This window comes from Leptonotus elevatus, chromosome 5 (genome assembly GCF_054856555.1).
Source record: "Leptonotus elevatus isolate MCC_2025b chromosome 5, RoL_Lele_1.0, whole genome shotgun sequence".
Taxonomy (NCBI): Eukaryota; Metazoa; Chordata; class Actinopteri; order Syngnathiformes; family Syngnathidae; genus Leptonotus; species Leptonotus elevatus.
In genome coordinates this window covers 15,567,086-15,580,724 of record NC_141243.1, presented here as the reverse complement: position 1 = coordinate 15,580,724, position 13,639 = coordinate 15,567,086, and the positions used below count along the sequence as shown (strand labels likewise).

Sequence of the window (13,639 nt, the reverse complement as noted above, 5' to 3'; positions counted from 1 at the left end):
AAGGGTTGAGAAACGAACTCACGACCTTCAGCCACACTAACACCTAAGGTATGCCCATCCTATTTGCTTATTTTCAAGAGACCAAAACGGAGTTACGAAGATTTCAGATGACACGAGCGATATACTAACACACGAGCAAAAGCTGCGTGGCTCAGGGAGTAGATCGGCTGTCTCACAAGCTTAAGGTTGTGAGTATGTTCCTTAACCCTTGAGTGACTTTCTTTCTTTTTTCCCTCAATTTTTTATTTTGCTCTCTTCCAAGTGTAAATATTACTCTAAAACTGTGTTTATTTGGTCCCACTCTAAATAGAGTCAAATTGATTCTACAGAATTGACTGTGTAAGCTCGAAGCGCATGCATTTTGAAGCACGTGTACTACGGTGCCTCAGAGAGATCAAACTTCGCAAGCCTACTCGCAGCTACGACAGTCACAAAATTCTTCTCCTTCGGGTATCCATAAAAGAAAGATGGCGGCGAAACATGTCAACCTCCTGTAAGACGCAGCGTGACTATATAACGATTACTAGACCTATGATTATATTTTTAAAAGTACATTGATGTGATATAATTTTTTTTTGCATATTATTGAAATTGAAAGTTGTTTTGTTCAATGAATGGACATTGGGGGAAAAATCGACAAAATCTACACACTGGTGTATCTTTAAAGAACAATATGGCATTCCGGTTTCATGGACATGAAGCCATAAAGACATTTATGCAGAATAGACCTCATTATACGAGGCTATATACACACCCAAGATGCCCAAACAAATGCAGCCTACTACATCAGCAGGTCAGTTGATGTGAAATAACAACTGAACTAATATTTAAGGCAAAGGAATATTTATGAATGCTGAAAATATTGAAAACATAATTATCTCCTTTACATTCTCATTTTGTGTGCATCTGCCAGTAACTGACTGTTTGCATCTTGTAAGTGTTAATCATGCTATCTCAGACCTGTTGAAAAAGCAATTACCTGTATGAGCCGGCCCTGCAGTAGAGTGGGCTGACGACTTTTAAAAGATACCCAAATCAATATCTCTGCGCTGGAGGAAATGCTCCCCCATCATGGAGGCACCAACATGAGCCAAGCATTCACACTGATGTTGGCATTTGCAGTGACATTCGCCTTAATTGCATCAATTAATCACATTTCCTATTTTAAAGATGAATGAACATGCAGTTGTTGTTGTTTTTTTAACGTGCAGTAAAAATGTATGAGAAACTTCACTATCATCTTTTGCTGCAGTCACATTCTTGAAGCCACCACTCCTTGGGGGTGTGACATTTTTTATAGCGTGCTCTGACATTGTGAAATAAGGGTGCTGGGCTACGTCATCTGGTTTATGAAGCTCCCGATACCATGACAGCTGTCCACCTACACCACACTGAGCACCTTGCACCCGAAAGAAAGATTGCGAAACCACCCGAGTCAAATCTCGCTATGATGGATTTGTAAGAAATATGTTACAATAGCTGCAACCAATCTAAATAATTAATGAAACAGCATCCAAGTTAATTGCACTTTTATGCATCGATGTGACAACAGCCAAAAGTATCACAAATATTTCTAAATTTCTGTACATCTTAAAAACGGAATTCTTAACATAAGAATGTAGGGACGTTGAGATTGTTCAGGTTGCTCAAGTGCTATAACGGTGCAGGCTTTTTGTTGGCTGCAATCATTGAGGCTGTAATGAAGGCGCACCTCATTATCTCGGCACACAGAACTCCGCTCCGAACAGGACTCTAATTATGGCTTAAATGCTGTTCTCCTACTGCTCGGTGTCACCCAAAGGATGTCCTCTTACTCGTCACACGCTTCCAAAAGGCTGTTTGTGCTGAGCTGCGGCGGTGGCAGAGATGAGCTAACATGAATTTGCTCCCCTCTGACCAGGGATGACTTGACTATCACCTGATTAATTAATCACATCTCCAGGTGGCACCCGAGCAGCCTTGTTTTTGCCACCGACACCACATCGATGCTTACAGGCCAATGGTTCCCAATGAAGCACAAATCTGTGCGTATTGGAAGGTTCTAAGTCAATGCCGATGCCAATCTGGACAGGTTGTAAACGACACAAAAAGGTTGCGGGTTCATTTAAAGAAGATCTTTTACACTGGATAGTTTGAATATTTAAATACGTGCATATAATGACACAATATCAAGCATAAGGAAGAAAAGAGAATATAACAGTCTATCAATACAAATGGGATTTATCCCTGGATTTTCTAGTACTTTAGCATGTTCAGGGTCACGGTCAGTGGTATACCAATACCGAAGTACAACTACTTTGTTACTGTACTTAAAGATTTTTTTTGCATTACTTTAACTCGCTACGTTTCAAAATAGACATCTGTACATTCTGCTCCTGACTTCAAAATAGGCATGTTGCTTTTATCAGCTTCTGGATGATGGTAAATTGTAATTTTTATTTAATTTTTTTAAGTAAATAGATCTTGATTGATGGAGATTTGGGGGATTTTTTTAAAGTGGAAAAACCATGGACAACAGCGACATGTTAGAACATGAACTGGAAAGCAATAATGATGATGACAGAGAAGCAAGCTATTCCCCCGCCATGGCCACAAAGTATATACTGTATTTATACAGTACGTGCTATGGGCACACGCTAGTCTAAACACGGTATTCTGATTAATATTGTGTTTTGTGGCGTTAGCTTAAGAATGTCATGTGACCAAAACTCAGACCGCAGATGAGCTTTAACCACGGACTTATATGAATGGGCTAGCAATACCGCTTAGTGAAGCCACCGGGAGCCATCTTACGTTGCCATTTTCTAAACTCACCTAACTTGAATACATTGACATATCTGCAGCATTTTCACATTATTTACTGTTCTTATGGCAAAAATACCATATGCGGCGTTCGGTTGTACCAGTAAGTCTGGGAGAAGTGCTACATGTACACTTCATTGCTGATAATATCATTTTTTCTTAGAAGATATTTCTCCGAGTCCAAAAACAGTTTCTACAAAATGTATTAAATTGGAAATTATTTTTGAAAAATGAATTTCATCGTTATGTTAGTAACAACCAAATTAATCATATGGAGCAAACTTATCATTACAGTCGGGGTTCCTTTTAACACAGTATATTTTTATGCAAGTATCTGTACGATCTACTTGCCTGACTTGGATCAGTCACCTGTCACTCACAGGTACATATGGAGGCAGACAGATTCACATTCACGCCATCACTGAGCGGGAATTGAAGCAACGCTGCCTGCATGCAAGTAAGGTGAATAAACCACGACACCATCAGCGATGAAAACGGTATTGATGTCGTATTTTTTTGTAAATGCATGTGTGTAGCTTGCAGTGATGCAGAATGGAATGGTAATGCATCATACTGAGGGTTGTGTCTAATAGTTTGACTCTCTACAAGTACAGGATTTCAATAAGCAAAACATTAGAGTTCACTTTAAACTACAGCCACAACAAAAACATGCAGTTATGTGAATAAAGGTCTGACAATGTCAGTTAAACGAAGGAGAGTTGTTAACGCAGACTTTTTTCATTCATGCTCATGTATTGACTGGATTTCAATATTTTATACATGTGGTCATAAAGTTTTGGGCCAGTGTGTGGACTGGAAACACATTTATCTTGCAAAGCATCAGATACATTTAAGAATATGTTTCAGTGGAAGATTAAGGTGGCTGACATAAATGATCTAAAATATAGGAATCGGATTTACAAATAAAGCGACAGGACAGATAAGGATGGACACACATAGGAGGGTGTGCAGTGTTTAGACAGTTTATTTATTTATTTATTCATTTTATCTCTATATATATATATATATATATATATATATTATTTTATTTTATTTTAATAGACAGTGTATTTATATTGCAGTGGTTTGGTTTAAATGGCCAATCAAAAAAAAAAAAAGGGGAATATTGCACTGTAAAACAAACTCAACTTGAGAGGTTGATGTATTATCTTGTAGAGCTGAGAGTGGATTAGTACCAGTACATTGAATTTAAATTTATATAGAAACATAGATTATATATACTGTATCGTGCTTCCTAATACACGATGATTCGTTCTAGATGTACTGCCAGCTATACCATGGGGATATGAAACACAAATGGATGATTCTGTGCCTTATATTCCCCTTGAGAGTGCTGTGTGAAAATGGCAAATCTCCTTCTTTATAACCTTGTTTACAGCCTTGTTTATGGCTGTTTGAGGACCTCCTTCCCCGACATGTTTTGTCTGTCATTGCTTATATTTTTCAGTGATGAGGTCGCCTGGCTCGACCCCCTCTACCCTGCTGAGGCCATCCTGGCAAAGCCTGTTCAGGGGAATTGCAAACAGTCCCTTTCATCTTCACACATTTCAGGATGTCGTTTACACTCTCTGTTTGTCAGAGACCATTTGCAAATGTTCAACTGCCTCCACAAGAGCAAGTATGGCTCTGAAAGTAATGGCTAAGGTCATCCAGCACCCTTATGATCACTCAGGAGTCACTGTGTGCAGTGCAGTGCTTTTAGAGTTTTTTTTTTTTATTGATGCTGCAAGCACTTCTAATACAAATATGCATTTGGTGTATTATCGCTACTGAGGAAATAGTGGTGGCCTCTGGGTTATTTACAAACAGTGGACATTCCTCATTGATTGTAGACCTGCCCGAGAGCTTGGATCATAATGATGGCCCCTGTAGAGTCAGGCAGCAATCTGAATTCTGCCTACAGGAGAGTCTATATTTGTCTATGTGACAGCCCTATTTTCTAATGCTAGCAGGGCAAATGTAGGTAATTAGCAGGGTCAGCACTACATTGACCACAACGACTTTAATTATTCATAGCTTTAATTATTAGACAAGACAAGAGCTTTTCAAATGTTTTTTTTGGTGTGTATTTCATAAAATGTTATACCATAGGCTGATTTTAGGCATGATCAGGGCCAGTTTCACTTTTTAATTAACTGAATTGAACAACAATATTCCAATTATTTGAGATTCAGATGGAGCATAATCTGGATTTTCATGAAATATGGACACAAAGTATACAAATATACAATTTGAAAATAATGGCATTTACATCATCATTGGGCCTATAGTATTGTCATATTTTGCAGCCACGTTATTTGAAATAACTACAGATAAAATCTCTGGAATATTATCATCTGTCATGTGATTTATTAGCAAACCCGGAGCCTGGGCAGAAGCGTTATCTTGAGATGAGATTGAACCTATTGTGACAACAAAACTGACCAGTGAAAACACCTGCGGAAATGAGCATACACACATAAATCTTCACACAGCTTTTATTGTCTGCTATGGAGGACCAAAAATGCAAAATAAATACATAAATACATAAATTAAAGTGAAAATAAAAACGGCTATAAAAATATAAATTAAATACGGAAAAATAAATATAAATGTAATTCAAAACATCTATATATATATATATATATCCATTTTCTTGACCGCTTCGCGGGGGCGCTGGAGCCTATCCCAGCTGGCTTCGGGCAGTAGGTGGGGTACACCCTGAACTGATTGCCAGCCAATCGAAGTATATATATATTCGATTTTAAATATATGTGGAAATAAAAAAATACATAAATATAATTAAATATCAATTAATTAATAAAAACGCTCTGCTCTCATATTTATTTCAAGACTCGACAGCGGTCTCTAGCGGTTGAGCTGGAACAGCGTAGTTTGAAGAAATTGGAAATTGATATTTTTGTGTAAACGTATTATTGAACACGTCGACTTGTGTAGAATGTGGGCTTTATTATTTTTTTATGATAATTAATTATATGTAAGATAGGTCAAATATATTTGTAAATGTTAATAAACCGCAACCTTGACAAACCAATGTATTCTGCGCACGCGTACTGAAAACACGGAAGTGCTGCGCGAGAAGTGCACTCGATGAAGTCATAATCCCATCTTTACATGTTTTCTTTGGGCTTTGTTTTGTTATTTTACCGCTAGATAGTCCTCCGAATAATTGTTAATGTGTTATCGGTGTTCTAGAACGTAAACTGTCACTATAAACCAAAGATGCCAGCTCGTAGCGTTGTGAACGGCGTTCCTGCCAGTAAAGTGAAGTACTCCAGGTTAGCCACCCATGACGACGGCTACATTGATTTGCAGGTAAGACGGCACAGTCTTACGCTAACAACTTGTGTCATTTTGTTTCAATTGTTCAATTATTTCAGTTCTTATTGAGATATTTTTCTGAATTTATTTCAATCGTATCCCTATACACAACTGAAGGGATTTTAGGCTTTTGTTCGAAATTTCTAAATGACCTGCAACATTTATAAGTTAACTTAATTTGACTTTGACATATTTTGACACTGGAATCTGTCACACTAAAACTCAGCAGAACTGCAGGCTTTAAACAGGATGTTTTCAGAAAGGGATGCACTGATACATATTTTTTCCCAGACTGAGCACAAGTACATTTAAGTACACACATGCACGCCATCGTTATGTGCATTAAAATATCATGGCTCAAAAAGTCTACCTGGGTTCAGAGTATGAGCAATAAGTGTTATTAATTCAATGTTCTTCATGTGTTACAGTTCAAAAGAAGTCCACCCAAAGTCCCATACAAAGCCATTGCACTCGCCACAGTCCTGTTCTTAATCGGCTCTCTGTTAATCATCATCGGTTCTCTTCTCCTGGCTGGATACTTTGGAGTCACCGTGAGTAAAAGGGTTTTCACACTGCAGCACGTGATGACTTTCAGAATGCCATTTGTTGCACTGAAACGTTTTCGGGTCTCTTTCAGCACTCCGACCGCACCATTCCTGTCCTGGTCATAGGAATCCTTGTTTTTCTTCCTGGGATTTACCACCTGCGAATAGCTTACTACGCATCTAAAGGATACCCAGGATACTCCTATGATGATATCCCAGACTTTGATGACTAAATGCTTTGTTTCCTGAAGTGGTATATCGTCTTCCTATTTCCGATGCGTATCCCTCCGTGAAGGATGACGTTTTAGTACTTTGACTATTGCCCTTGACTTCTCCTGTTGTTTACTTGCTGATGTAATTTTTTTCCTTATGACTTATTCTTGATGCATTTAATTCATGTAGCAAAGTTATGTGGCCTAGCTTATGCTAAAACAAAATGGCTGTGCAGGCAATGGAGCAGAGTAATATAAAAATGAAAGCTAATATATTGGCTGTAAACATATACTACAATATTAAATTAGTTTATAATTGTGTTGCTCAACCAACTACTTAATTGTTTTATATTTGTGGCATACTAGTCTTTCCCATACCATTGTTTACTGTAGTTCTGAATTTATTACTGCATCAACATGAATGACACGTTGCAATGTACAAATTAGCTGTGGCGGGAGGTACAAATACTTACTGTACTTCAATAGAGTTTTTAGGATATCTGAATATTTATTTTTCTTACTACTTTTTACTTTTACTCCCAACATTTGAAAACGAATACAGTATCTGTAATTTTTACCTTTGTCAAAACGGTCTCATTCTTTTCCCAACCTCCACAGGTGACAAAATTATGTTTAAAAAAAAAATGTCATTAAAGAGGTGACATCAACAATTGTTGAAATTTTGTTTGACTGGAATTTAAGGGACAGAGAAAAATAAATTAAGTAAAAAAAGAGAAATTTGAAACCAGGAAGCATTGCTGACAATGATGCAACAGATAAAGAGAATCAAGATATTCCCCAGCTATTGCCTTATTGAAGAGAATTGTTTGACGTCTACTTAATGAATGATTGGTGGCAATTTTTTGTCATGTGTCAGCCAAGCTACTGGCGTTCAACAATTTGTATAATCACAAAAACACAGGTAAGGTGTGCTTTTTCAGTTGCCACTTTTTATTTTTTATTTTTTTTCACAATAGCAACGTTATGGAAACACATTTGATCACACGAAGGCCGAGCTGGCTATATGTAGAGATTTATTTTTCGTTGTGCAAATTGATCAAAACCGTATTATGTGTTTGACAGTAAAAATAAAAATTTTAAGGTATTTTATGCCCCCTAGTGGTGCTACACTCACTGACAGAAATGTATTTCCTTCCATCTGAACAATTGGCATCCTGACATAGAAAATTCTTGATAACATGTTCTCACATCAGCCAACTTCAGCAGCATAGAGTATAAGATATCACCTCAAATTTGTGATTAATACGTTTGTTTTGTCTTCACTGGGCGTTTGGTTATCTGTTGGACCTGGAAAGCCCGCCCTGCGGCGAGCATCTTTTGGCGACTGTTTGCCTTTTGTTACGTCCCAAATACAACTCTTTCTCACGAACAAGCGCTTTTGTGTGAGGCGCCCAAATAGTCGCTGCATGAAGCTCACTATAGCTAGTTGCTAGTTGACGGAATTGTGTTAGTTTGTCTTCAACATAAAAGGCAGTTGAAGTTAGACTATACACTATCTCTCTATTGAGCTGTACAACATACCTGTTATCCAGTACGTTTGCGGTGTATAAAAAAATATATGTAACATCCATATCATGGTCACACCATGCATTTTTTGTTTTTAGATTACACAGCGTCGCATAAAATTATTTTGAAAGTTTTTACAGGAAGTCGTATTGAATTCATGTGATTTACTGGGTATTGATGCAACGCTGTATAATGAATGGGAGGTGGGAACCTTGCTAATGGGAGGGGTGACTCACTCGGAGTATCAACATCGCGTTTTGGTGAAAATGTGCGGGGTGCGTTTTTTCCCTGATGAAACGAGCGGCCATCTGAAGGGAAGGTGGTGCACCGTGTGGTGATTTTTCTTCTCAGAAATCGTATTGCGTTGGATCTCACTTATTGTTGAGCTTTTTTTCAGCCACCTTGAATGAAGAAGAGTCCTGCAATAGACGCACGATAAGTTTAAATGGACTTTTTACTGCCTGAGGCTGGACTGGTTGTTTCTTGAATTTCTATCCTTGGGAAGTCTGATCAACATGAGGGAATATTTTTAATTTATTTATTTTTGCTTGAAAATGTGACTACTTTTTCAACTCGTCGTTAACGTCCTTAACATTAACAAAGTGATTAAATAAGTTTGAAGTGAATTTGTAAGACATCCATGGATTGAAACGTTCAACTTCCAAAAGTGCCTCAAGCAAGGTAATTTCATTCTCATTCATATGTATGTAGCGTCCTCTACTGCTATTTACTTTATAGTAAACTTTAAAAACATAAAAACGAGCGAAATATGTGACATAATCTCACAATAATGTTTGCATTCAATCTCAACTGTAGATCCTTAGCATTCTTGTTCTCATTTGTGCCACATGTTTCATTTCGTTTAGTGGCTTTTGAGTGTTTTGCAGTGACCAGGTTCCTTGGATTGAAGCAATGAGAAACCAGTAAAAGAGATACTGCATTTTGTTTTGCCATCTTTTCCAGTTGACCGAGTCACACAATAGATGCGCCTGTTATGATTAGGAGGTCTGTCTGGGTGGTGGCAAGGAGCACTGAGCTGCACAATGGATTGTAGGGGTGCAGATGGAACGGGCTTGTTGCTTGCTGCCCTTTTCACACATAGTCATCTACCTGCTGCAGCACAGGACGTAATGTGCAGTTAGGCTTTTTCATTAAACACACAAAACACTCATAAATCAAGTTTTTTTCCCCCCTCTCCCTGTGTCAATGAGGAATGTGCTACAGAGAGGCTCACACCATTCCGAACGCCTGTAATCCTTTGTGTTGTACTACAGGATTTTATGGGGGGGGGGGGGGGGGTTGTTGTCTGACTGCAATATCCAACATATTTCCTTTAGGGTCTCACTATTTGTGAGACAATATGCTGAAAAGGGGAAGAAAACGGGCAAAGGCAATGCATATTTAAAGAGAGGGGGAAAAAAAGAAGTAAAATTGTCTTGAGATGTGAATGTGAGGGTGAATGGCTGGTGACCAGTCCAGGGTGGTGGTTTATTAAAAAAAAAAAAATGCAGACACTCAACATTTATCTAAAAGTCCTTGAGCAGTTTTTAACCCTCAGTTTTCCTCCTGATCATGTCTGTAAAGTAGCTTAATGAGACTGAGCTGACCCCCGGGGTTTGGGAGCAGGTGGGACAAGGAGTTACAACTAGTGGCATTCGCTTACTCTATGACTTACAGTAATGTCAACAAAACTAGATAGCCAGATACGAAGTTGTGTATTCGTTTTGGGGTAAGGCTCCATTTCTGTCACTGAACTTAATATTTCAAAACATTCTATCACTTCTCATTAGCCAATATTGATGGGCCCTGAGGCTTGATGCAGAAATCACTACATTAATCCATGAACAGCAGGCTTCCTCGCTCACGAGACCAGGGCTCCGATCGTGTGCCCACTGTGTGCCAAGTTCATTTCCTTTTGTGCGAGAAAAAGTCAATACAGTTGCTAAAGTGGGTTGGTGTGCCAGGATGCAGAACCCAGGGATCGATTGTTGTATGAACTGGTTCGGCCACTTATGGCGGGAGTGATGATTTATTCGCAGGAGTGACTTGTTACTCAGCGGACTCGAGTTTTGAATATTTACTTTTGACTTATGTCCGAAGACAGCATGTAGCCTATGTTCACAAAAAAAAGGCCTATTTTGTATCGCCACTGCAGTGCTGCGGACAAAAAAAAACTTGAATGACTGGTTTTATGTTCCGTTAACGATTTTATGTCATAAAAGCAGTCCAATTTGTTGTGATTTCTGTCTTTGGTTACATTTGTGTGGCAATCTTCTTTTGTACAATTGTGAAAGTGTTTACTGAAATGACACTTGCGTCTCCCCACCAGGCTGGTTTACTAAAACTGCTGTCTCTATCAGGATTAACAAGGATTAACAACAGAGTATTGCTACTGATTATCATGCATGTTACTGTCACTAACTTCAATCATGGTCCTTCCTGACGCACACATTGTACAGGCAAAGCAATATGTCACTTATTAGACCTACAAGACAGCTTTATAGACACTTGACAGTTATCATAACACCATGGTTGTAGTAACCCATTGAATGGTCCACTGTATCTATTTGCATTATTCAGTTAATGAGTTTACTCAGCAGGGGAGATGCATATGGAGAAGCAAAGCCCACCAGCTGTTGTGTGTGCAAAAATCACTGTCAGAGTACAGTATGTCATTTGAAGTAACTGTCATGCATCCATTTTCTATACTACATGTTTTTGCTTTCTATGAGTATATCAGTTTTGTGTTTGATTAAACAGTGTAAGGTTTCACCCTGATTTAGTTCATGAGTAAATTGAGACGAGCTCAGCATTATTTCAGTCTTCATACTTTATATGACATTTTTGTCTTGTGGGACGTGAGTGATTGAGGAGGGATGGCGGACCCAAATGCAGGACAATAAGGCAGTGAAACAGAAATCAAGTGCAATGCGTGGTACTTTAATGAAACATAGGGAAAAGGGTGAGCAGACAACCATGACTTGTTGGGATGTGACTGGACTGGTCGCCATGGCTGGAACGAGCGTGATGAGATGGGACTTGATTTGCCTTGACTTGACTTGCTGTGGAGTGGCTATGACTTGGCTGGGGCTGTGACGAAGACGACGTGGCTGTGAAGAAGACGACTTGGCTGTGACGAAGACGACTTGGCTGTGCCGAAGACTTGACACGAATATCCACACATAACGTAGACAATGCACCCACACCGACTGGACAAACGCAACAGACTAAATACACTAGCATTTTAATTAGACACACCTGGGGAAAACACAAGTGGCTGAGGGCACTGATTGGTCACTCACACGCACACACAGACACACACAGGTGGACGTGGTTAGACATAGCGAGGCAAGGGAAGAAACCAGGAACACATGACAAAAACACCAACCACAGACAAAAACAAGAACACCCATAACAAACAAAACCCCAACCCCCACAGACACGAAACGTGACATTTTTGGTGTGCTGTGTGTTTTTTCCTAAAATAAAATGTGTGCCATGGCTCCATACATTTTGTAAAATACTGCTGTGGACAGTTGATAGTGAGGTTAAAATGACGTTATATGTATTGGCACAAAACAACCACATTCATGGAACGCTGGAAAAACAAGTATTTTGTGACTTCATTCAGTGTCCTTGATTGGTCCCACCATTTCATCTCTAATTCGATTAGACTATTAACACTAAGAGCAGCGGGGTAGGATTACAGTGCTCGAGGTGCCACAAATGTACCATCCAGAAGGCTAAGTCATGACTAGATCCAAAGCAATTTGTGTCAATGAAATCCAGTGAAACATGGGTGCACAGTTAGCACGTGCTGCAGGTGTATTAGCAGTTTGGATTATGTTAGTTCTTAGGAAGGTACTTACATTGGGTTTGGGGCTGTTTGTGCCACCGAGAGGTCTCTAAATGCCTTTGTCAGTTTGAATTAGGAAATTTATGTCGCGGTTGACTTGACTAAAAGGCCATGCACCTGTGTAATGATATCCTTTCAAAATGTCCTTGCCCTGATGCATGAGGAAATGGCATAGTTGTTTTCAAAGTGCTTTATAAAGCCTCACATTCACACATTCACACACGCGTTCATGCACCCGTGAAACCACCTCAAGTTTGGGAGACGAGCACTCTACCACTGAGCCATTTTTAAAAGATTCCAGAAGTGAAAACTGCCATCTTTCATAGAGTTCATGTAGTTGAATGACTTACAACAGCAGTTAATTTGCTCATGGTGGCCTGTTATTTCGCTTGTCCAAAAAAAAACACACACACACTGAAATTAGCTAACATATTTTCTTCCAACACCAATATTGAATAATCTCCTCACCAACAAGTGACAAATAACATTTTATTTTGTTTTGATAATTTGGTGCATAATGCTACTTCTTACTCACATTTGATTTCAGTCAACTGCACCTGTCAGCTGTCCAATTACAGGCTAATTATTGAAGTTCAACAGCTAATATCGAGCACCTTAACTACTTTCAAAGTACATTTTTTATTTTGCTCAAAAGACCGTCAAGCTGTTAGAAGGTATTATAGTTACTGAATGAAGAGACACGAGAAGAGGTTGAGGAGGCCCTCAGGTAGCTGCAAATCCTCGTGTTTTTTAGTTTGTTTGTGACTTAGTTGTGAAGAAAGTTGTGCCACGTTGCTATGGTAGCATGTGCACTTTAAATAGGCAAAGTCAAGACAAGAATACTTTTATATTGAATCCAAATTATCTGTAAGACTGACTGGAAATGTTTGTAGGAGTGACTGGAAATGTGTTTTCCTAAATTCAACCCCAACCCAGACATACAATTTTTGTACCAGTATTTTTTATGACTACAAGTTATGACTAATGCTAATTTGAAGGACTCCTTTTTTGATTTGAGAATGACACTAGTATTTCTGGCGAAGACTGAAGGGGATGTTTCATCTTGTCTCTTAGGTTGGGAGATGCGTGAAGCAGCGTGACGGACGGCCATGGGACTGGAGAGACGGTGGCTTCAGGCGATCTCCACCACTCTTGCCATCTTTCTGCTAAGTGAGTATGCTAATATAAAATGGATTTTACCCGAGATGCAAATAGTTGTACATATTTTGCAAGCTTCATTTATCTTTGACAAGGATTTGTAAGGTCAATAACTCAAAGAGCTCACAAATGTCTGTGTCATGTAACCTACATGGTTTATAGCAGGGGTTAGCAACCTTTACTGTCAAAAGAGCCAT

The 13,639-nt window shown here is 38.9% G+C and overlaps 2 protein-coding genes across 7 annotated transcripts in view; both read left to right on the top strand.

Annotated features, from left to right (window-relative positions):
- Positions 1-5,882: 5,882 nt before the first annotated feature.
- Positions 5,883-8,009, top strand: tmem230b (transmembrane protein 230b). The gene is made up of 3 exons (XM_086076308.1): positions 5,883-6,138; positions 6,573-6,695; positions 6,782-8,009. Exons 1-3 carry the CDS (start codon positions 6,046-6,048, stop codon positions 6,920-6,922), a joined length of 357 nt encoding a protein of 118 aa, XP_085932434.1. The 5' UTR covers positions 5,883-6,045; the 3' UTR covers positions 6,923-8,009.
- Positions 8,010-8,678: 669 nt separating this feature from the next.
- igsf9b (immunoglobulin superfamily, member 9b) overlaps positions 8,679-13,639 on the top strand; it is a 30,075-nt gene continuing 25,114 nt past the window's right edge. For all 6 annotated transcript variants that reach the window (XM_086076642.1, XM_086076639.1, XM_086076637.1 and 3 more), the window contains exons 1-2: positions 8,679-9,109; positions 13,359-13,454. In XM_086076642.1, the coding sequence (XP_085932768.1) occupies positions 13,394-13,454 (61 nt within the window). In that variant the 5' untranslated portion in view covers positions 8,679-9,109; positions 13,359-13,393. The remainder of the gene's footprint in view (positions 9,110-13,358; positions 13,455-13,639) is intronic.